This window comes from Palaemon carinicauda, chromosome 7, assembly GCF_036898095.1.
Source record: "Palaemon carinicauda isolate YSFRI2023 chromosome 7, ASM3689809v2, whole genome shotgun sequence".
Classification (NCBI taxonomy): domain Eukaryota; kingdom Metazoa; phylum Arthropoda; class Malacostraca; order Decapoda; family Palaemonidae; genus Palaemon; species Palaemon carinicauda.
The window spans coordinates 167,039,915-167,065,281 of NC_090731.1; the positions used below are offsets into that span (position 1 = coordinate 167,039,915).

The 25,367-nt window shown below is 34.4% G+C and overlaps 1 protein-coding gene and 1 long non-coding RNA gene across 4 annotated transcripts in view; one reads left to right on the forward strand and one right to left on the reverse strand.

The window, feature by feature from the left end:
• Window positions 1–195: 195 nt before the first annotated feature.
• Phm (Peptidylglycine-alpha-hydroxylating monooxygenase) overlaps window positions 196–25,367 on the reverse strand; it is a 90,011-nt gene continuing 64,839 nt past the window's right edge. Inside the window, exons 4-9 of one of the 3 annotated variants that reach the window (XM_068377117.1) lie at window positions 16,506–16,638; window positions 15,643–15,691; window positions 14,087–14,232; window positions 11,088–11,227; window positions 10,425–10,474; window positions 196–502 (exon numbers count right to left, since the gene is read on the reverse strand). In XM_068377117.1, the coding sequence (XP_068233218.1) occupies window positions 310–502; window positions 10,425–10,474; window positions 11,088–11,227; window positions 14,087–14,232; window positions 15,643–15,691; window positions 16,506–16,638 (711 nt within the window). In that variant the 3' untranslated portion in view covers window positions 196–309. Of the gene's footprint in view, window positions 503–4,689; window positions 4,956–5,403; window positions 7,099–10,424; window positions 10,475–11,087; window positions 11,228–14,086; window positions 14,233–15,642; window positions 15,692–16,505; window positions 16,639–25,367 lie in introns of those variants that run through there. The other 2 variants (XM_068377118.1, XM_068377116.1) reach the window with 2 other exon arrangements.
• LOC137644142 (uncharacterized) overlaps window positions 18,211–25,367 on the forward strand; it is a 107,883-nt gene continuing 100,726 nt past the window's right edge. Inside the window, exon 1 of the long non-coding RNA XR_011045143.1 lies at window positions 18,211–18,413. This is a non-coding gene — a long non-coding RNA (uncharacterized lncRNA). The remainder of the gene's footprint in view (window positions 18,414–25,367) is intronic.

Here is a 25,367-nt window from a genome sequence, read left to right on the forward strand (position 1 = left end):
CGAATTACTAATTTCACAAAACCTAGAATTCAGTTAATTTTCTTTATAAAGATAGATTATGCATTTAGCCTACCTAAGGCAGATAAATAAAAAACTTTCTCTCCCTTAATGATAAATAAAATTCCACGGGTGTAGCCTCACGTGAAAATCCCATGTAAAATTATTTCTCGTAAGGAGCCCGTGTAGACATCCTAACGTAGGAGACCAAAGGAAAAAGTTACATGTGGAATAACTCCCGAAAACTATTTCCCTCTGAAACCAAAATCCTGCAGGAAACCAATGCTAACGACCTCTATTGGTGATCGTCCCTTAATGATGATGATGCATGTGGGGCCCTGTGTCCTCTGGCCGGAGCTTAGAGGCGTCCCGTGGGACGGTGGAGAAATCGACGGCCCAACTGTACAGAGGAGGACCTCCTGTGAAGCAATACTTCTGCTCCAGGGGCTCGCCTTCACTCCAGTACATGATGTAGAAGTTGCACATTTCATCGTTGTTAAACGAGCTGGAAAAGAAGGTAATTATTGAATGTTTGCAATTAAATTTATAAAGGTACTTATACACATATGTACTGTATGCATACATACATACACACATACGTACAGGTATGAATGCATACATACATATACTATATATATATATATATATATATATATATATATATATATATATATATATATATATATATATATACATATATATATACATATATATATATATATATATATATATATATATATATATATATATATATATATATGTGTGTGTGTGTGTATATATATATATATATATATATATATATATATATATATATATGTGTGTGTGTGTGTGTGTGTGTTCAATGGAATTTTTTTTTATTTTGTAATTATAATTTTTCTCAAAACTAATCAACAATATAAATGCCATCATTTTTTATATGGTTTATGTTCTTCAAAGGTTTCACTTTAATGAAAATGGAAGGCTATGGCATCGACATAAGGAACTATTGAAAATCTAAATGTTTATAATAAAGTAAAAATCACTTCAGAACATAAAATAGGATGGGAAAACTTACCTCATATTGGCGTTCTTTTAACATAATCATGTTGTATATAAAAACGCAATCTATCATAATAAAGATATGCAACTAACATGAAATAAAAAAAAAATGCAATTAACATGAAATCATAAAAAGAAATGCAATTAACATGAAGACAAAAAAAGAAATGCAATTAACATGAAATCAAAAAAAGAAATGCAATTAACATGAAATAAAAAAAGAACAAGAAATGCAATTAATATGAAATAAAAAATAGAAATGCAATTAACATGAAATCAAAAAAAGAAATGCAATTAACATGAAATAATAAAAAGAAATGCAATTAACATGAAATAATAAAAAGAAATACAATTAACATGAAATCAAAAAAAGAAATGCAATTAACATGATATAATAAAAAGAAATGCAATTAACATGAAATCAAAAAAAGAAATGCAATTAACATGAAATAATAAAAAATGCAATTAACATGAAATAGAAAAAAAGAAATGCAATTATCAAAAAGAGAAATGCAATTATCAAAAAGAGAAATGCAATTAACATGAAATTAAAAAAAAAGAAATGCAATTAACATGAAATCAATAAAAGGAATGCAATTAACATGAAATCAAAAAAAGAAATGCAATTACCATGAAATCAAAAAAAGAAATGCAATTAACATGAAATAAAAAAAGAAATCCAATTAACATGAAATCAAAAAAAGAAATGCAATTAACATGAAATCAAAAAAATAAATACAATTAACATGAAATAAAAAAAGAAATGCAATTAACATGAAATCAAAAAAAGAAATGCAATTAACATGAAATCAAAAAAAGAAATGCAATTAACATGAAATAAAAAAAGAAATGCAATTAACATGAAATCAAAAAAAGAAATGCAATTAAAATGAAATAGAAAAAAAGAAATGCAATTATCAAAAAAAGAAATGCAATTAACATGAAATAAAAAAATGCAATTAACATGAAATAAAAAAGAAGAAATGCAATTAACATGAAATCAAAAAAAGAAATGCAATTAACATGAAATGAAATGTTTATTTTGCTCTAATGCTAAATCTTACATTCACGTGCAACGTTGATGTTACATGCATGTTGCCATCCGGGAAGATAACATTGAATGTAATTCTACAGAACATTTAAAAGAAATACATCATAGAAAAATAAATGTAGGAAAATAATTTCTTCTAAGAATGAATAATGTGAAGAGGATTTTATCCAACACCATTTGAAATACAAATTGTTTAGAATTTTATGTTTATAACATAATGCCTTTAATGAAATTATAAAAGTCAATGCCTATTGTAAAATTATAAAAGTCAATGCCAAAAAGAAGTATTACATTTAATTCCCACTTTTTTAGGTCTTTATTTGTGAGAAATTAATTACTAATCTAATTAGATAAGAACCAATTGAGAATAATTGAGACAACAAAGCCTTTTAAAAATACAAAAGTAGTTATAGTTCTACATTTCTTATTTCAAAATTCATACAAAAATTACTCGGAAGTAAAAATTAAAAAAAGTAAAAGATACAAAAGTAGTTATAATTCTATATTTCTTATTTCAAAATTCATAGGAAAATTATTCGGAAGTAAAAATTGAAAATATGAAAGATATATGATTTTGGTTTAACATTTCTGCATACCTCATGTCATTAGAAGATAAAATCTGTATAGCCAACAAAATTGAGAATAGAAGTATGATTAGCATGACTTAATAAAATTCTTTGCCAAAATAATGGCGCACAGATATTCCATTTCATAAATTGTTTCGTGACATTTCTTCCCATTTCTGACATCAACCTATTTTCTCTTCCCAATTATTATTATTATTATTATTATTATTATTATTATTATTATTATTATTACTTGCCAAGCTACAACCCTAGTTGGAAAAGCAGTATGCTATAAGCCCAAGGGCTCCAACAGGGAAAATAGCCCAGTGAGGAGAGGAAATAAAGAAAAACCTAATAGAAGTTTAAGAACAATAACATTACAATAAATCTTTCATATATAAACTATAAAAACTTGAAAATAACAAGAGGAAGAGACACAAGATAGAATAGTGTGCAAGAGATCTCTAACCCAAGGCAGTGGAAGGCCATGGTACAGAGGCTATGGCACTACCCAAGACTAGAGAACAATGGTTTGATTTTGGAGTGTCCTTCTCCTAGAAGAGCTGCTTACCATAGCTAAAGAGTCTCTTTTACCCATACCAAGAGGAAAGTAACCACTGAACAATTGTAGTAGTTAGTCTCTTGAGAGAAGAAGAATTGTTTGGTAATTTCAGTGTTGTCAAGTGTATGAGGAAAGAGGAGAATGTGTTAAAATAGGCCAGACTATTCTGTGTATGTGTAGGCAAAGAGGATATAAGCCGTAACCAGAGAGAGGGATCCAATATAATATTGTCTGGCCAGTCAAAGGACCCAATAACTCTCTAGCGGTAGTATCTCAACGGGTGGCTGAATTTTTTTTATATAATTCTTTAAACGGGATTTAAGTAATAGATATGAAACACTTGTGTTTCAATGTTAACTTGAATAAGATAATAAAAATTCAAAATATGTTATAATTGCCTTTATGTCTTTTTATCATAATTCATGTAAACAAAATAATACATAAAGACAATGCATTTACCCTCATTGACATTCAATTAATGGGATAATGAAACTACTATTATACATAAATAATCATAAGAAATATTATATACGAGTATAATGATATAGTAATACACAAACACCTATTTAGAGTAATCATAAAAATATATTTCAGTAATCAAATTAATTTTTCTTTCTCTTACTGATTTCTTTGCCTGTTTTCCCGACCTTTTAGTTCCTGGAAATTTTGTTATTTTTTAATATGCATTGACTGTGAAGATTATAATGCCACTAAAGCATAAATATTTTGATTTTGACATGTTCATAACCTAGTAATCCTTCCTATTATTTTTTCCTGTTCATCTCCACAACTGCTCTGATATCTTAAATATATGCTCTGGTACATATCATATCGGCTTAACTTTATTTTTCATTGTAAAATTTTTATCGTTATATAAGTTTAGGGAGAAGTAATGTTTGATTTGAATTCCATATTTGGAAATGACTGAATATTTCAAGAAAAAATTTAATCACAGCAATTTAATCTGGTTATTAAACGAATATCATGAATTTTTCATTTGAATTCCATATTTAGAAATGAATGAATATTTCAAAGAAAAATTTAATCACAGCAATTTAATCTGCTTATTAAACGAATATCATCAATGCTTCATTTGAAATCCGTATTTGGAAATGACTGAATATTTGAAAGAAAAAATTAATCACAGCAATTTAATCTGCTTATTAAACGAATATCATGAGTGTTTGATTTAAATTCCATATTTAGAAATGACTGAATATTTCAAAGAAAAAATTAATCACAGCAATTTAATCTGCTTATCAAACGAATATCATGAATGTTTCATTTGAATTCCATATTTGGAAATGACTGAATATTTCAAAGACAAAATTTGATCACAGTAATTTAATCTACTTATCAAATGAATATCATGAATGTTTTATTTAAATTTCATATTTAGAAATGACTGAATATTTCAAAGAAAAATTTAATCACAACAATTTAATCTGCTTACTAAACGAAGATCATGAGTGTTTGATTTAAATTCTATATTTAGAAATAATCTAATAAAAAAATCAATTACAGCCATTTTATCTTGGTTTTCTCAAATCTTCAGACTGTTTACGGAACTCTCATAGTCTCGTTAAAATCTCCAGGTGGGCTATTCTTCAGGACGGTGTCCATACTCCACCTATAAGAAGGGGGACCACCGGAGAAACACATTTTCCTTCCCAGGGTTCCAGACTTATCATCAGCCCAATACATCAAATAGAAGTTGCACATTTCGTCGTCGGAGGTCGACCTTTTGGGAATGCATAAGAAATATAAAAATTCTGCGTTTCAGTAATTTCCATTTGTTAAAAACTCTTCAAAAGTGCGGAAAAACCAAGGTGCCCTTTTGGAAATGCGTGAGATTTATAAGAAACCTGTGTTTCAGAAATTTGTATTTGTTAAAGGTTCCTCAAGGTGCAAAATCAAAAAAAAAAAAAAAAAAAAAAAAAAGTGCCCGTTTGGAAAAGCATGAGAATTATAAGAAACCTGTGTTTCGGTAATTCATATTTGTTAAAGGCTCCTCAAGGTGCAAAAAAGAAAGAAAAAAAAAGAAAAAAAAAGGTGCCCTTTTGGAAATGCATGAGAATTATCAGAAACCTATGTTTCGATAATTCATATTTGCCAAAGGCTCCCAAATGTGTAAAAAACTATGGTGCAAAACACACAAAGTACTCTTCAAGGATGTGCAAACGAAAACAAAAGATTATTGTGTTTATTTAATTACAAATAAAAGCTACATAAAATAACAAATAACAAAATAAACAAAAGATAAGTATGCTGTCACACTAGTGAGTAGGCGATAGACGAGTCAATAGCATTATCCAGACATTCTGTGTCATTGTCTTTCTTCTATGTCAGTGTTTCCCAACTTTTTTTAATGATTACCCCAAAATTTTATTCCCAACTAATCAATTACCCCATTGAACATATACCCGGTAACATTGGATGTTTTTCTGCAGCCACCTGATGAACTGTATGGATCATGTAGCCCGCTATTGGCTGCTTGTGCTTGCAGGGTTGAGCTGCCTGCCACCCGGACCAAATTATTGTACAGCAATGTTAAAACTATTGAGTTTTCCTATAAAACAATTATTGCAGATTTTGTGTAGGAATTATGGCAATAATTATGGGAATGTGAATAACTCAATTTCAGAACACCTTGATTACCCCAAAATTACGGGTCCATTACCCCACTGGGGTAATTTACCCCAGGGTTGGGAAACACTGTTCTATGTAGAAAGGAGATCTAACCCAGAGGCATATGCCCACCCTCTAATGTTAAAGACAATTAAAGCAATAAGAAATACTCATTTTGTTCATAGTACATTCTATAACTATTGTGCTTCGTATGCGTTTTAATCAGAGCTTCTTTTCTTACTATTAATTTCAGCAACTAAAGTACAACAATCAAAGAAAGCTGTACAAGAGGAATATTTAGTGCCTCTGAAGCTGTCAACTCATAAGCTTTACAATAAATAGAGTTTGCAACTTATCTGGAAGAAAAAAAATCGGTGTAAGAAAAAATCTTATAAAAAGTAATATTATTAAAAGGAATCGAACAGTCGTAGGAATCTTAAACCTTGTGCGCATCTGTTCATATTACAATATTTTGCTAAAACTTAAAATTTTGTCTCCACCTCATTTGGAATTTTCAGCAGACAACACATCCCTGCTTTTCGTCTCCCCAATTATGACCTGAAAATTGCTTCACTTAGATGACCCGGGTTGTTGAAATTTCAGATTATTTCATAGTAGGCCTAATGAAATTGAAATGAAAACTTAGAAATCTTTACATGTATTTGGTGCTAGTCACCAAAAGTATTGTTGTGATGTTATGCCATTATATGAATTCCCTAGGAAAGTTTTCCTATGAAAGCTTTCCAGTTTTTAGTGATCATTATAATTTCTGGCGTTTTCGTTCTTTTCTGGAATCATTCTAGCAATTTTCACCGATGACAATATATCTAACATGTACCACTAAAATCTTGTTTGAATACGCTACCAAAATGACATGAATTTCCAGAAGTTTGATCAAATCAACCGAAATTTGAATGAATTTCATGTAACTAAGTAACTCTGTCGGTTTTAAATTTCCAATTCAAAAAAATTCATAGGTTCATTCACTCCTGGGTAGCCACGGAAGCACAAGATTATAAGAAAAAGCTTGATATCTATCAGAGGCTTTCTACATCTGATGTGCACTTATGCCCTGCTCCTTGGCGGAAGCACCAACTGGTAGAGAAGATGCGTCACTGTCTGGAACGGATGTCAGACCATCACGGTTCCAGTAGTAAAATGGTGGCCCAAGAGAGAAACAAGACTTCTTGCGGAGAGGCTCCTTGTGCGTCCAGTACATCATGTAGAAGTTGCACATCTCATCCTCGTTGGTGGCGCTAAAAAGGACGGGTTGTTTACAAGTAGATCGAGGTTCTCTTCGAAACTTTAGCCAGCAGAAGAAGATAAAAGATTGGTAGGAGGAGTGGAGCAGAACCAAGAAATAGAATAGTAGAGAGATAGACCTCTTTCAAAGTGCATGCGTTGATGCTTCCCCGAAGCATTTGTTAGTAGACCTAATTTTGATATAAGTTTAGTAAGGAAGAGAATATTAGTTAGGATAGACTTCCCCGAAGCATTTCTTAGTGGACCTAGTTTTTATATAAGTTTGGTAGGATGAAGGGGGCAGAACTAAGAAAGATAATATTAGTCAGGATAGACTTCTTTCAAAGTACATGCGTTCATGCTTCCCTGAAGCATTTATTAGTAGACCTAGTTTTGTTATATGCGTTGATGCTTCCCTGAAGCTTTTATTAGTAGACCCAGTTTTGTTATATGCGTTGATGCTTCCCTGAAGCATTTATTAGTAGACCTAGTTTTGTTATATGCGTTGATGCTTCCCTGAAGCTTTTATTAGTAGACCCAGTTTTGTTATATGCGTTGATGCTTCCCTGAAGCTTTTATTAGTAGACCCAGTTTTGTTATATGCGTTGATGCTTCCCTGAAGCTTTTATTAGTAGACCCAGTTTTGTTATATGCATTGATGCTTCCCTGAAGCTTTTATTAGTAGACCCAGTTTTGTTATAAACATTGAAAAGCTGGAGATTTGATACTTTACAATGCTTGCCATCATGTTAGTTAACTCCACGCCTGAGATAAGCTATTCATAATCTATATAGTACCATTTAGGTACAAATACAAAACATTATTTTCATTAGAACTTAAAGAGGGTAAATTGAATTAATAATCTAATATGTTAATTGGTTCATTAATCATTGGTAATTGACATGTGTTCATTAAAAGTGAATACATTGAGCTGAGAACACTTGTCCCATACATATGTGTGCCGAGGTTTGGGTGACTGGGCGATTTTTAGACCAATTATACTGTTTGCTAGACTTTCATTGAACAAAATTTGAAGTTTTATCTCAAAATCGACTTGATATATACTGTATGCTTAAAGAACTGGACTCGAAGAAATGCTGCTTTTAAGCATCTTTCTTCAACTAAGAAGCATCATCATATCTGCTTCCTTAGTACAGAGAGTCCTGAACTTACAAACTAACAAATGGTTTGTAACTCGAATTCGGTTGAATTTTTGCCTTGGGTAGACTGCACCTAACAAACATGCCTACGATCATTAAAAACTTAGATATTTATGTCACTTTTTTTTCTATTATTAAAAACTAGCACTTTCTGTTACGTGTTTTTCTATTTATATAATTAGAAACTATTTATGGTGTCTTTTTCTATTAATCATTAAAAACTTAGTTCTTTATATCACTTTTTTTTCTATTATTAAAAACTAGCACTTTTTGTTACGTGTTTTTCTATTTATATCATTAAAAACTATTTATGCTAAGTCTTTTTCTATTAATCATTAAAAACTTAGTTCTTTATGTTACTTTTCAGCTGTAAAAGTCAACAAATAGTCTCGTTTGATATTGCAAACGTCGTCTTGCTTACCGCAGTAGATTATATATTATTCTATAACAGTATTTTTATTTTGAACTTTTGATACAATATCTATGATTTAAGATTTCAGTTGGATTTGTGTTTGTAAATCGGATGTTTGTAAGTCGAGAACCTTTTGTAACGGCAATTCATTCAAGAATCAAAATCTTAAATCGAAGTATTCCACTGTCATTATGTTATTCTAAAGATACTTCATCTACTCTCAGGGGCTTAACCAGTATTTCCTTCATAATTCTGTTTATTATTCATGAACTGTATCTCTTCGAAACATGAAGTTTCTGACTGTTAAGATGAAAAGTGCAAGAACGTGAGTTGCAGCCGTTCGACCAACAAGTGTTTTGAAGTGATGTTCGAACGTGTGAACGGGGTATTTGGTTGTCGAACACGTTCGTCGAACGGCTCGAAGAAAGTCTGTTCTCGCCTGACTTTTGTGGGCGGGGCTTCACCATCTACAAACCTTGTGCATTTATGGCCGGGAGCACACTAGCGACTCTGTAGCGCCACAAAGCCACAGCATCGTGTGGCGGGGATGTGGTCTCCCACAGGCATCCATTGTTTTCAAGTTTTGCCGCGCAAACTAGCGACTGTGGCTCTGTGTCGCCCATCCCCGCCACAGGTGTGGCGTGGCTTTGAAAACAATGGAAACCTATGGGAGACCACATCCCCGCCACACGATGCTGTGGCTTTGTGGCGCCACAGAGTCGCTAGTGTCCTTCCGGCCTATGGCTGACTCCACCTCTAAGAGCCGTTTGACAAGCAGGTTCGACAACTGGGTTCGACGAACCAGTCGACCGTGTAAATCCCGTTTAATTAGCAACATGAAGAACAGACTGAATCCTTCCATCCCAATTCTCCACCAACTTGCGAAGAAATGAAATAGTGTTTCTCCCGAAAAGTATGAAAACTGATGTCCCAGCTTTCACCATGTAGAAGGTAAAGCGAGTTTAGTCTAGTAGCCAATAAAGCATTCACACTAGTTTCTATAATGAAGTAATGTCAAGCAATACAGTAGTAGCACTAGTAATAAAGACATATAGTATTTACACTAGTAATAAAGACATATAGTATTTACACTAGTAATAAAGACATATAGTATTTACACTAGTAATAAAGACATATAGTATTTACACTAGTATTATGATGAAGCAATAAAGCATTAACACTAGTATCTGTAATAAAGACATAAAGAATTCCCACTAGTATCTATAATAAAGCAATAAAGCATTAGTACTATTATTTGTAATAAGGAGGCATAGCATTCACAATAGTATCTATGATAAAGCATTAGCACTAGTATAAATAATGAAGCAATATAGCATTCATACCAGTATCTGTAATAAAGCAAGAAAGCATTCCTACTTGTATGTATAGTAAAGCAATAAAGCATTCCCATTGGTATCTTTAATAAAACAATAAAACACATGCATTAAACAATCCAAGCAGAGTAGGGGAAAGGAAACCAAGAGATTGAAAGCAAAAACGATCACTGAAGGCCTGATAAAATAAATGTTTGCATGCAAAAGATCGTGAAAGTGACAACACATTATTTTGAAAGAAATGCAAAATAATCAATAAAGAAATAAATGGTATAAATACAAAAATATATCAACATAAATTAAGTAGATAAAATATAACATCAGTAAAAACATTACACAGAATCAAACAAAAGAAATTACTTTAAGATTATCGTGAATGTGCAAACATTGAATGCAATAGAAGATGGAACATGATGCATCTTTTGTCAACTTACCCAACTCTGGTAATGCGATCCCTGTTGCTCTGCATTGTACATCTGGCAGCCTGAAAAATAAATCATTTTCATTGTTGCTGTCCGAACATACTGTCAGAGTATAAGTCAAGTGAATAAAACGGAGCATATATATATATATATATATATATATATATATATATATATATATATATATATATATATATATATACATACATATATATATATATATATATATATATATATATATATATATATATATATATATATATATATATATATATTTATATATATATATATATATATATATATATATATATATATATATATTCTAATTTATTTTAATGTGAACTTGGTACATCTTTTGTATAAACTTAGACAAAAAATATGGTTTCTTAAGACAAGAATTTTCTTGTTAAAATTGTCGAAAAAATACTAACCTTTAATGTTTGCATTTCCTGATATATTTTGAAAGCCAACTACAATTAATGAAAAAATTCCGTTTTTCTAAATGTTATAGGGGCTAAGTTCACCTAGTTGGGTTGGATAATATTAAGCTACCCTAGAATTTGATATAGAATTTGATATACCAAAAACATAATAGAGAGAGAGAGAGAGAGAGAGAGAGAGAGAGAGAGAGAGAGAGAGAGAGAGAGAGAGAGAGAGAGAAGACCACTTCCTTACCACTGTGTCTCCTTTGGCTAGAGTCAGTTCGTTAGCCACAGGATAGAACATCTGGGGGAGCTGTGGATCCTTCTTGCCAATGAGTTCCCACTTGTCCGTGACGCCGTTTCTCGTCACTTTGTAACCAGAGACAACGCGGCCTGCAAGCATCCAAAACATTCAAGGTCTCCAGAAGTAGACTATCTGCTTATGAAGGAAATCTTAATAAAAGTACATATGAAAATTTTAACATTTCTCCTGTTTGATCCCTTATAGGTCTTATAAGATCCTGCTTTTCCAATTATGGTTGCAGCTTGGCTAATGATCATCATTATACTAAATTCTTTCCTTAGACAGCCTCCAAAGTGTTTACAATGCTACTAGAAGGCTAAAATCACTGCCTACAACACCACATGTACCCAGCGCGGCCTCTACAGCGTAATTTCTTTCCTTAGACAGCCTCTACAGTGTTTACAATGCTTCTAGAAGGCTAAAGTCACTGGCTACAAACCGCATGTACTCATAGCACGGCCTCTACAACGTAATTTCTTTCCTTAGACAGCCTCTACAGTGTTTACAATGCTTCTAGAAGGCTAAAGTCACTGGCTACAAACCGCATGTACTCATAGCACGGCCTCTACAACGTAATTTCTTTCCTTAGACAGCCTCTACAGTGTTTACAATGCTTCTAGAAGGCTAAAATCACTGGCTACAAACCGCATGTACTCATAGCACGGCCTCTACAACGTAATTTCTTTCCTTAGACAGCCTCCACAGTGTTTACAATGCTTCTAGAAGGCTAAAGTCACTGGCTACAAACCGCATGTACTCATAGCACGGCCTCTACAACGTAATTTCTTTCCTTAGACAGCCTCTACAGTGTTTACAATGCTTCTAGAAGGCTAAAGTCACTGGCTACAAACCGCATGTACTCATAGCACGGCCTCTACAACGTAATTTCTTTCCTTAGACAGCCTCTACAGTGTTTACAATGCTTCTAGAAGGCTAAAGTCACTGGCTACAAACCGCATGTACTCATAGCACGGCCTCTACAACGTAATTTCTTTCCTTAGACAGCCTCTACAGTGTTTACAATGCTTCTAGAAGGCTAAAGTCACTGGCTACAAACCGCATGTACTCATAGCACGGCCTCTACAACGTAATTTCTTTCCTTAGACAGCCTCTACAGTGTTTACAATGCTTCTAGAAGGCTAAAGTCACTGGCTACAAACCGCATGTACTCATAGCACGGCCTCTACAACGTAATTTCTTTCCTTAGACAGCCTCTACAGTGTTTACAATGCTTCTAGAAGGCTAAAGTCACTGGCTACAAACCGCATGTACTCATAGCACGGCCTCTACAACGTAATTTCTTTCCTTTGACAGCCTCTACAGTGTTTACAATGCTTCTAGAAGGCTAAAGTCACTGGCTACAAACCGCATGTACTCATAGCACGGCCTCTACAACGTAATTTCTTTCCTTAGACAGCCTCTACAGTGTTTACAATGCTTCTAGAAGGCTAAAGTCACTGGCTACAAACCGCATGTACTCATAGCACGGCCTCTACAACGTAATTTCTTTCCTTAGACAGCCTCCACAGTGTTTACAATGCTTCTAGAAGGCTAAAGTCACTGGCTACAAACCGCATGTACTCATAGCACGGCCTCTACAACGTAATTTCTTTCCTTAGACAGCCTCCACAGTGTTTACAATGCTTCTAGAAGGCTAAAGTCACTGGCTACAAACCGCATGTACTCATAGCACGGCCTCTACAACGTAATTTCTTTCCTTAGACAGCCTCTACAGTGTTTACAATGCTTCTAGAAGGCTAAAGTCACTGGCTACAAACCGCATGTACTCATAGCACGGCCTCTACAACGTAATTTCTTTCCTTAGACAGCCTCTACAGTGTTTACAATGCTTCTAGAAGGCTAAAATCACTGGCTACAAACCGCATGTACTCATAGCACGGCCTCTACAACGTAATTTCTTTCCTTAGACAGCCTCCACAGTGTTTACAATGCTTCTAGAAGGCTAAAGTCACTGGCTACAAACCGCATGTACTCATAGCACGGCCTCTACAACGTAATTTCTTTCCTTAGACAGCCTCTACAGTGTTTACAATGCTTCTAGAAGGCTAAAGTCACTGGCTACAAACCGCATGTACTCATAGCACGGCCTCTACAACGTAATTTCTTTCCTTAGACAGCCTCTACAGTGTTTACAATGCTTCTAGAAGGCTAAAGTCACTGGCTACAAACCGCATGTACTCATAGCACGGCCTCTACAACGTAATTTCTTTCCTTAGACAGCCTCTACAGTGTTTACAATGCTTCTAGAAGGCTAAAGTCACTGGCTACAAACCGCATGTACTCATAGCACGGCCTCTACAACGTAATTTCTTTCCTTAGACAGCCTCTACAGTGTTTACAATGCTTCTAGAAGGCTAAAATCACTGGCTACAAACCGCATGTACTCATAGCACGGCCTCTACAACGTAATTTCTTTCCTTAGACAGCCTCCACAGTGTTTACAATGCTTCTAGAAGGCTAAAGTCACTGGATACAACACCACATGTACTCATAGCACAGCCTCTACAACATTTACGACGCTTCCAGAGGTATAAAATCACTGGTTAAAACTTTTTTTGCCCTACCACAAAAAACTCCTGATATATAAACCCAATTTTCTGCTAGTCACTTACATTTTTTTTTTTTTTAGATTTTCTCTCAAAACAGACAAAATATTCATCTAAATCATTTTCATTAAAAGGAGGCACATGATACTGCAATTGACCAACCTATACCTATTGGTACAAATGTAGATTAACACCATCATGCCATGCCATAGAAAACCTAACTAAGGCGTGGGTAGGTGAATATCTGTACCCAACACTATTCTTATGACCAGTACCATAACTCATAACAATACACCTAGATTGTCGGCCAACTGCAATTTGACCTAATCGTCATTCTCACAACCCGGTTTTTCTATAGACTGACACAATAGTTCTACGTACCCAAGGCGTGTGTGTGCGTTCGGAAGGCAAATGGATAGATGACCTTATCTTCGTCGATAGTGCAAGCAGTCTCCATGTACTCGACGCTTTTTGGGTTGATTCGTCCTCCAGTGCCGAGGAGAAGGACTCCGGCTGCCTTGGGTTGTCTGTAAGTAGTAGGTAAGGTTAGGATGGACTTTTAGGAATCAGGACCCAATAAGGTCTGGTAATCTACTTATGGTTCATTAGTAGATATTGAAAAGGGTTTGGGAGGAGCCTGTTAGGGGGAGAAGATCGAGAGGGAGGCAGAGCATTAGATGGCAAGATAAGGTGAAGGATGATATGGAGAGAAGAGGTTTGGTGGAAGAGGATGCCTTTGATAGAAGGCGTTGGAGAAGGCGCATCAGGCAACCGACCCCTTAATGTAAGGGGGAGAAGATCAAGAGGGAGGCAGAGAATTAGATGGCGAGATAAGGTGAAGGATGATATGGAGAGAAGAGGTTTGGTGGAAGAGGATGCCTTTGATAGAAGGCGTTGGAGAAGGCGCATCAGGCAACTAACTCCTTAATGTTGGGATAACGATGGAAAAGGAGTCGATATTGAATATATTCCAGCGTCGATTTACCCTAGTCTGTAAATCGGTGTATCAATGACTTTATTTATTATTTTCTCAGCTTTAAAACCTCGTTATCATAAGTTAATTTAGTTACATTTTTCTTGGCAATGGAATGAAAAATGAGAAATCAATCACTAGTATCTCTTACTTCAAACATTCTAATTCCTCAATTAAAAGTTAAATAGTTTTCATGTTGTTAATAGTTTATATATGACATGTCTGTTTTGACGTTGTTACTTATTTTAGAATGATTTATTGTTAATTTGTTCTCTTCATTTATTTATTTCCTTATTTCCTTTCCTCACTGGGCTATTTTTCCCTGTTAGAGCCCCTGGGCTTATAACATCTTGCTTTTCCAACTAGGGTTGTAGCTTGGATAATAATAATAATAATAATAATAATAATAATAATAATAATAATACAAGCTGCCATTAATAAAGGATATCCAGTGTCCCTGCTTTGTATAGAAATTTTGAAAAATATAAAAAGAGTCCTTTAATATCCTTTCCTTATGAGATTGGTGATCTGCCCTTTTATGAATGCACCAAAACCTGCTTTACTATAGAAAATTTGTTGGCCGAAGTCATTAGACCACTAGATTGTAATGGCCACGACAAGCTTTTAATTCTATTTCTTAGTTACAATTTACACACAAATTCATATGTGAGAGGAAAACAATGAAGAAAATAATTGAAATTATTAGTATCATTATCAAAATCAGTGTTATTAATAGAATTACTGTTATCATTAAAAATATCAAAATTATTATAATTTTTAAAATCATTGATATTACTATTATTGCTAAGATTATCATTGATAAAATGATCAAAATAGTATTGTTATCAAAATTATCATTATTACTAAAATCCAAAATCAAGCCAGTTAGGAAACGAAGGACTTAATTAACCTAAATCAACATAAAGATGAATATTTATGAAAGAAAAATGGAGTCTTGACTTACGGTGTTTCAGTGTAGTAGAGGAAAACGCCCGAGTCGTCAGTAGACCCATCTGTAATGGATAGTGAGTTTTAGTAAAGGAATGGAGAGCAAGATTTAATCTTCAGTAGTCAATAAGATCCATCAATTCGATTCTGAAAACATTCTTCTCGATCATCATCATCATCATCATCATCTTCTTCTTCTTCTTCTTCTCCTACGCCTATTGACACAAAGGGCCTCAGTTGATTTGAAAATATTCTTCTCGATCATCTTCATCATCATCATCATCATCTCCTCCTACGCCTATTGACACAAAGGGCCTCTGTTGATCATCATCATCATCATCTACGCCCATTGACACAAAGGGCCTCTGTTGATTTGAAAACATTCTTCTCGATCATCATCATCATCTCCTCCTACGCCTATTGACACAAAGGGTCTCTGTTGATTTGAAAACATTCTTCTCGATCATCATCATCATCATCATCATCTCCTCCTACGCCCATTGACACAAAGAGCCTCTGTTGATTTGAAAACATTCTTCTCTATCATCATCATCATCATCATCATCATCATCATCTTCTTGTTCTTCTCCTCCTACGCCTATTGACACAAAGGGCCTCTGTTCGAAAATTATTCTACAAAATGATGTTCCTGAAATGTTTTTTGTTTAGATGTGAACATAATTCTATATTTTCGATTTCTTGGCCTTTATTTCGGCCTGATGATATTCATGCTTTTACTCGTGTATCACTAAACTAAAATCTTTGTCTTATAATTCGTTTTTTGGAGTCAAAGAGGAGTGAATATTCAATACTACGTGCAGTAACTGATTACAAAAATTAATAGGTAATAAAAAGGAGAATAGTCACTGGTGAACAAACCTTTGAATTTCTCTACAGATGCATAGTGAACTTGGAGAACAAGGTATTTGATGGAAGTTTTTCCACCGACCTTGAAGGCCACACCTTCTGGCAAGACCAACTTAGGAGCGTCCTTGGCCCAAGCGTAGATCACCTGAAGAAAGGTGCAGATTATTAGAAAAAACAAAAACTTTTGAGATAAAGTTACTTAAACCACAATACCCCTTTTATGCTGTAAAAAAAAAAAAAAAAAAAAAAAAAAAAAAAAAAAAAAAAAAAAAAAAAAAAAAAAAAAAAAAAAACAGCATTTGCCATTTATCATTTAAACATTAACTTAGAAATTAATTATTCTTGTCATGATTCATCAATATGCACAGTTAATTTGACCAAATCCTCGTTGCTAAAATCAATGAAAACATCCTTATTGAGTGAAATAATCCTTCGTATCTTCAGAAACCTCCCAATTAGCTGGATCAAGAAAACTTGCTTACGACAGTATCTTACTCTTGATGTTAGTCACCCTGGCACCGACAATTTTCACAAAATTAACCTCGAATTCATTCTTTTGGTCCTGACCTATTTCAGTTATAAAATTTTAAATATAACAGCTAGTTTAAGGCCTCAAGCCCCGGAGGCTTGGCGGCCCTTAGGCTTAGCCTAGTTAGCCTATTGGGTAATCCGCCACCGACTGTAGCTGTTCAGTGGCTACTTTCATCTTGGTAGGAGTAGAAGAAACTCTCTTAGCTATGGTAAGCAGCTCTTGTATGAGGACACTCAAAAATCAAACCATTGCTCTCTAGTCTTGGGTAGTGCTATAGCCTCTGTACCATGGTCTTCCACTGTCTTGGGTTAGAGTTCTCTTGCTTGAGGGTACACTCGGGCACACTATTCAACCTTATTTCTCATCCTCTGATGTTTGTTTTTTTTTATTTTTAGAATTTTTATAGGTTATGCATGAAAGAATTATTCTAATGCAGTTACTGTTCTTAAAATATTCCATTTTAATTGTTAATTACTTCTCTTGTTTTTTCATTTCCTTATTTCCTTTTCTCACTGGGCTTTTTTCCCTGTTGGAGCCCCAGGGCTTATAGCATCTAACTACGCTGTAGCTTAGCATGTAATAATAATGATGATAATAATAATAATAATAATCTTGGGTAGGTTTTCCACGGTTTTGGGTTAGAGTTCTCTTGCTTGAGGGTACACTATTCAATCTTATTTTTCTTGTTTTTGTTGAAGTTTTTATAGTTTGTATATGAAAGATTTAACCTTATGTTGTTACTGTTCTTAAAATATTTAATTTTAGTTTAGTTTATTTATGTTCTATTTATTTTCCTCATTATGCTATTTTCCCTGTTGGAGCTCTTGGGCTTATAGCCTCCTGCTTTTCCATCTATAGTTGTAGCTTAGGTAATAATAATAATAATAATAATAATAATAATAATAATAATAATAATAATAATAATAATAATAATGTAAAAGTTTCGATAACCCTGGGATTTTATCATGTATAGTAGTGTGATCACTCTCATCTTATTGACCTCGAACAATGTAGTCAGCATAATGAAATAAAAATTTTAATTTATTTTTCCGAAAATTAAACTGCAATGATTTCACAATTCCACAAAATTTATAGAGAATTTATCTAGATTCCAGGAATGTTAGTTCCACTTCACTCCGCTAGAGGGGACAAAATCCAGTTAAGTTGCCAACGATGTCGAATTCGTTTGTTTACATTCTGGAGCGCGGTTAGTTTGATGTTTGTTTAGTGGTGTTGTGTATTCTCGATTTGTTACAGTGAAATTCCGTTACAGTGAGTGTTGGGAATGAAAATTTAGGAACTGAACGATTCCTGTTACATTTTTGTCCAAGTAGCGAGAGTTTTCTTCTCCGTAAACGGAAATTCCAGGCACCGAAGATACTGCAGGGGTGAGTAGGACTAGGCTAGTAACCTATACAGCTTTCCTTGTTTTTTGTTCAATTTATCTTCTAGATTGATTGTCATTCAAGTAATACTTGTCATAGCAGTAATGAGCGATTAAGTCGAAAATTATTCTTTATGCAGACATAAGAATTCATTCGTTTGGTAGCCCAATCTAGACACAGCCTACTGATGCAACCCATATATCTATCTTAGGGTCATATATAGCCTGCGTTTCCTTCGTAATTAAAACCATTTTCTCATTTTAGACGTAACTAAGTGAAATAGGGCCTACATTAATTTGGCCTTTTAGCCCTTAATTCTTTTATAATTCGACATAGCAGAGAACACAAGCAGAAAAATTGAAATAACATTAGCTTCAGAAACACACTTCATTCTCTTAGGTTTCAATAAATTCAGCTATTTTGTAAGTGCCTGTGTAAAGAATTTTGTATAATGTCATTTATTGTGACATTGCTTAGGTTAGGCTTTCTTATAATGTCAGCCAGTGTGATATTGCTTAGTTTAGGCTTTCTTATAATGTCAGCCAGTGTGATATTGCTTAGTTTAGGCTTTCTTATAATGTCAGCTAGTGTGATATTGCTTAGGTTAGGCTTTCGTATAATGTCAGCCAGTATGATATTGCTTAGGTTAGGCTTTCTTATAGTGTCAGCCAGTATGATATTGCTTAGGTTAGGCTTTCTTATAATGTCAGCCAGTGTGATATTGCTTAGGTTAGGCTTTCTTATAATGTCAGCCAGTGTGACATTGCTTAGGTTAGGCTTTCTTATAATGTCAGCCAGTGTGATATTGCTTAGGTTAGGCTTTCTTATAATGTCAGCCAGTATGATATTGCTTAGGTTAGACTTTCTTATAATGTCAGCCATTATGATATTGCTTAGGTTAGGCTTTCTTATAATGTCAGCCAGTGTGATATTGCTTAGGTTAGGCTTTCTTATAATGTCAGCCAGTGTGATATTGCTTAGTTTAGGCTTTCTTATAATGTCAGCCAGTGTGATATTGCTTAGTTTAGGCTTTCTTATAATGTCAGCTAGTGTGATATTGCTTAGGTTAGGCTTTCGTATAATGTCAGCCAGTATGATATTGCTTAGGTTAGGCTTTCTTATAGTGTCAGCCAGTATGATATTGCTTAGGTTAGGCTTTCTTATAATGTCAGCCAGTGTGATATTGCTTAGGTTAGGCTTTCTTATAATGTCAGCCAGTGTGACATTGCTTAGGTTAGGCTTTCTTATAATGTCAGCCAGTGTGACATTGCTTAGGTTAGGCTTTCTTATAATGTCAGCCAGTATGATATTGCTTAGGTTAGACTTTCTTATAATGTCAGCCATTATGATATTGCTTAGGTTAGGCTTTCTTATAATGTCAGCCAGTGTGATATTGCTTAGGTTAGGCTTTCTTAAAATGTCAGCCGGTATGATATTGCTTAGGTTAGGCTTTCCTATAATGTCAGCCATTGTGATATTGCTTAGGTTAGGCTTTCCTATAATGTCAGTCATTGTGATATTGCTTAGGTTAGGCTTTCTTATAATGTCAGCCATTGTAATATTGCTTAGGTTAGGCTTTCTTATAATGTCAGCCAGTATGATATTGCTTAGGTTAGGCTTTCCTATAATGTCAGCCATTGTGATATTGCTTAGGTTAGGCTTTCTTATAATGTCAGCCATTATGGTATTGCTTAGGTTAGGCTTTCTTATAATGTCAGCCAGTATGATATTGCTTAGGTTAGGCTTTCCTATATTGTCAGCCATTATGAAAATGCATTTATGTAACAAGTCAGTCAATCTAAAAGTGGTGAAGTTAAACTTTGTTTATCTCCACCTACCTCCTACGTTCTAATTTTTCCTGGTAGTCTATGTGAAAAAAACATTTATTCTCAATACATTATCCGCACAAATGCATAAGAGAGAAAGAAATAATCGAAATACATCAAGTATGATATTTTTCCAAATTGTTTGTTGATGTTCCCATGTCATGATTAGTAGCTCTCTTTACATTCGTATGTTTGTTTCCGTTGAACTTGACTCCCCCGCATTGCGCACTGCGATAAATTTCACCTAAGCCTCGTCTCAAATGACCCAATCAGATTCTAAATATATATTCATCAACAGTTTTAATGAGTTTTCAGGAAAGGCATTAAAAATGCACTTTGATGGTTCATTTCAAATAAAACAAATCCACATTTCAGTCACAAGTTTCTTGATCGACGCTTGTGAAAGTTGTAAATTGATGCAGTTTAGCAGTTGTTTTATATAATAATTCCCCAAACTGTGATGATTTTACGTAACCGCGATGTTCTTCCAAGAGATATTAAATGTCTTAAATATGTTAATTTATCACGCCAATGTTTGTAACCCTTCACTCATAAACATCAGATGCTGGCTAATATGGTAAATGGCATGCTAGGTCAGGTTCGTAATGCTAAGGCATATTATGGTACTTGAAATAGTGACCCACATAGTTGGTGTGTGCAGTACATCCATATTTTGCTTGCCAGAACAGAGGAGCAGGTAATATGTTTAACTGCATGGGAAGTGAACCATATCAAAGCATAAACCAATAGAGCGACATGATGTGAATTATAGGTAATTAGGATACTTTGATAGTTACTTCGCAACTAGCGTGCGCAGCACATCTGTGTTCCACTTGCGAGAACAGTAGAGCACTGATATTATGTATAATTGTGAGCAAAGCGAGTCACGGCTGAGAAAATGCTACTAGAGGGGCAGTATACAGTACTGTATAACAATGCTTGTAGTCGCACTATGTTAAAGATTTAGAAAAAGATGCTGAGGAGAAATAGTTATAGTTCTGGTATTTTTTGTTGTTGTTTTGTTGGGCTCTGTTATTATTATCTTCCATCAATAATTTAAAAAAATTTCATCTCTTCCAAAACCCCAATTTGCACCTGGGTGAGACCCTTACTGTTGGGGTATGTAGGGTGGTGGTAATCGGAAAATTATAGTTTTGCGAAAGATAACATAAGAACACAATAAAACAACAAGAGAACTAACTTAAGTTGTTTTTCATGCAAAAATGGCTGGGTGGAGTCTACCAAAATTTCCTGCATATTTACGTTGTCAGTCATAATGACAGTGCAGAGGTCTAGAATTATGCTAAAAGTCAGCCATTATTAAAGAAACAAGGCATAGAAATATAGATTTTGTAAGCCATAGTGAAAGTTCCTAGGTGTTGGCTTGATATAATGTCAGTCATATAAAAGAACCTACGGGGTAGTACAGTGGTAATGGGGTTGCCAACTCTTGCAAGGCGTCAGATCGATCCCCACCCGGGACTGTGAGTTTAAGCAGTTCACTGGGGAGGACATTGCTGTGTTACGGCACCACAGTTGGGGATTAGATTTACCTGGCTGACGTTCTGGTGAGCATCTATTCTGATGAAATTGGAACTGAAATCAGACACCTTATCCTTTTAACCTTTCGGTGTAGGCATTTATATAACAAGGCAGTCAGTGCGAAAGTTCCTCTTTCAAGGCATATATGTAAAGTGAGCCACTGTGAAAGTGCGTACGTCTAGACTTTTACTTAAGGTCAACCTTTGTGAAAGTACCAAGTGTAGGAATTTATATAACATCAGCATTTGAGAAAGTGCCATGGTATAGGCTTCGATGAAAGTGCTTAGGTGTGGACATCTATGTAAGAAGTCAGTCACTAAAGGTTCTTGGACTAAAGATATATATATATATATATATATATATATATATATATATATATATATATATATATATATATATATATATATATATATACACACATAATGTTAGCTATTGTTGAAAGTTCCTAATCATAGTCTTTTACAGAACCTTATCCATTGTGTAAGTACTGAGGTGTAGACAATTCATAGGTAGTAGGTTGGCTAAGGCACCAGCCACCCTTTGAGATACTACCACTGGAGAGTTATGGGGTTCTTTGACTGGCCTGACAGTACTACATTGCGCCCTTCTCTCTGGTTACGGTTCATTTTTCCTTTGCCTACACATACACTGTATAGTCTGGCCTATTCCTTAAAAATTCTCCTCTGTCCTCATACACCTGACAACACTTGACATTACCAAACAATTCCTCTTCATCCAAGGGGTTAACTACTGCACTGTTATTGTTCAGTGGCTACTTTCCTCTTGGTAATGGTAGAAGAGACTCCTTAGCTATGGTAAGCAGCTCTTCTAGGAGAAGGACACTCAAAATCAAACCATTGTTCTCTAGAATTGGGTAGTGCCATAGCCTCTGTACCATGGTCTTCCACTGTCTTGGATTAGAGTTCTCTTGCTTGAGGGTACACTCGGGCACACTATTCTGTCTTATTTCTCTTCCTTTTTTTTTAATTTTTTTATAGTTTATATAGGAAATATTTATTTTGGTGGTGGTGGTGTTCTTAAAATATTTTATTTTTCCTTGTTTCTTTTCCTCACTGGGCTACTTTTCCCTGTTGGAGCCCTTGGGCTTATAGTATCTTGCTTTTCCAACTAAGGTTATAGCTTAGCTAGTAATAATAATAATAATAATAATAATAATAATAATAATAATAATAATAATAACAACAACATAAGCCAATGGGAAAGTGGCTAGGTGTTGTCTTGTATTTAACGTCCACTGTTGTGAAAGTGCCTAGGTCTAGGCTTCTATGTAATGTCAGCCTTTGGAAAAATGCCTTGGTGTTGTAGACATAGATATAACACCATTCATTGTAAAAGGGCTTAGGCCTATGGATTCATATAATGTGAGGCATTGTGAAAGTGTCTGTGGTTAGATATGTAGTGTTAGCTATTGTGAAAGTGCCTAGGTCTAGGCCTTTATATACCATCAGCCGTTGTGAAAGTATCTTGGTGTAGATAGTTATGTAATATCAGAATAATTGTGAAATGGCTTAGTCTAAGCTTTAATATAACTTCATCCATTGTGAAAGTGGTTGCCGATAGGTTGGTGATGGCAATGAATATTAGTTTAGAAGGGTTGGTAAAAGCAGAAAACATAAAAGTATGAAGGGGATAATTTACGCTTTGAATTTTCTCATAATTCATGTTTCAAGAACCTATTAATCACACTTTAGTTTTTTTTTCATATATAGTTTTATTTCTTTTAGGGAACCAATGTGTCAACATAACCTTGAACACTATGGTATACCGTAGGAAATTGTAACTGGATTTTATCGTGAGTAAATAGGCCTACAGTTACACCTAGTAACTCGTATACAGCATGAGTCTGTAGAACTTCAGAAGTTCAAACTAGTACGAGTTTTTTTATGTTGAACAGGCTGACATAAGTCTCTCTTTATAGTTTATATATGCTTAACGTTGTTACTGATCGTACACTATTTTATATTAGTCATTTCTAGCCTATTTTATTTATTCCCTTTCCTGGGCTAATTTTCTCTCTAGGAGTCCTTGGGCTTATTGCCCGCTAGCATCCTATTATTCAACTAGCGTTGTAGCTTAGCTAGTAATGGTGTTAATTGTTATAGCAAATATGTTGATTTAATGATGATAAACATATCTTTCCTCCAAGACATATACAGTAAACTTACACTCTTCGAGATACACATATATATACACTGACGCTCGTCGATTTAGTATTGTCCTCCCTCTACCTTAATACCAACGGGTTTTCTTTGAATATACGTAAAGAGAAAACGTTAATATAATCGGGTTATTGGTCTCTTATGTGGGAGAGGGAATAGCTTGTCTTTATTTTGTGACTTGACTCCGAAACGTTTGCAATAGAACACTTGATTCATAGTTTGCGGATTTAGCTCGCTGTGATAATGGCCACAGTAGAACCAGATAAGTGAAATTATATAAATTGCTAGAGTAAGAGTATGAATTTATAAGAAATAGAAATATACTGTGGGGGGGGGGGGGTGGCGTAGTCATAGTTGAAAAGAGAAGATTCTCGACTTTTTTTATTTAAGGATTAAAAGTACTCACTAGTTTATAGAAATTATTATCCAGTAAAAAAATAAAAACTTCATAGCAATGAGGAAGTCTTAATTTTTTGCATTTTTACAAGTTATTTGTTTTACTTATCTTAATTCGGTTGCATCAATTTTTTCACATTGGCCTACAGTAGGGATGGGGAATCTGCGGCCTTAAGGGCTGCCTAAGGCAAGATCCCGTGTCTTACACAAAGGTAAGGCAATCTGACAGCCTTAAGGCCTCATATGGCCTTCTAGACCATCAAGTGCGGCCTTCTACGGCCTTTGATATATGTACAGTATGTGTAGTATATTTCTGCTTTAACACTGAATATTATGTGTTTGAAATCATTCTACTGTATGTACACACATACAAATATGTACACACAGACAATAGGAAAGTTGTGTTCAGTGATGTACCTCCCAGAGGATGGAGGCAATTTTTCCTTGAATTCAATGAATCCCAACTTAATACAACTAGCAGTTTTTTCTTGTCAGCTGCAACAGCTGTTGTGGCTGACAAGGAAAAACTGCTTGTTGCAGTGAGTGAGTGATTTAACGTATGATGGACGAGAGAGTTCCTGTTTTGTCCATCTCCTCACTGTGAACTGTGTTAGATTTAGATGAGTCAACAGGTTCCAGATTTTTAGTATAAAAATATTTTATTCGTGCTTTCATTGATGAGTTTAGGTTGCATGAAAAACAGCTTCCCTTAGGTAACCTTAACGCAAGGACAAGAGGAACAGACATTTTAACAACTTCAATAAGCAATGTCACAAAGGAGGACTAAATTTTACTTCCTTATTATATTAAGTTATGCCCTGATGGTGTTCTAGCCGTGATGGCTAAAAACTAGGGATTTATTGAGCATCTTAAGAAAGCAAATAATTGATTTATTTCAATGAAAACAGCTAAGTGTGTTTAAACAGATACAATGTTTTACTGGGATGTTGCATTTTTATGAGATGTGATTGTTTAAAAAGTACCTACTTGCCAATATAAAATATATGAAAAGG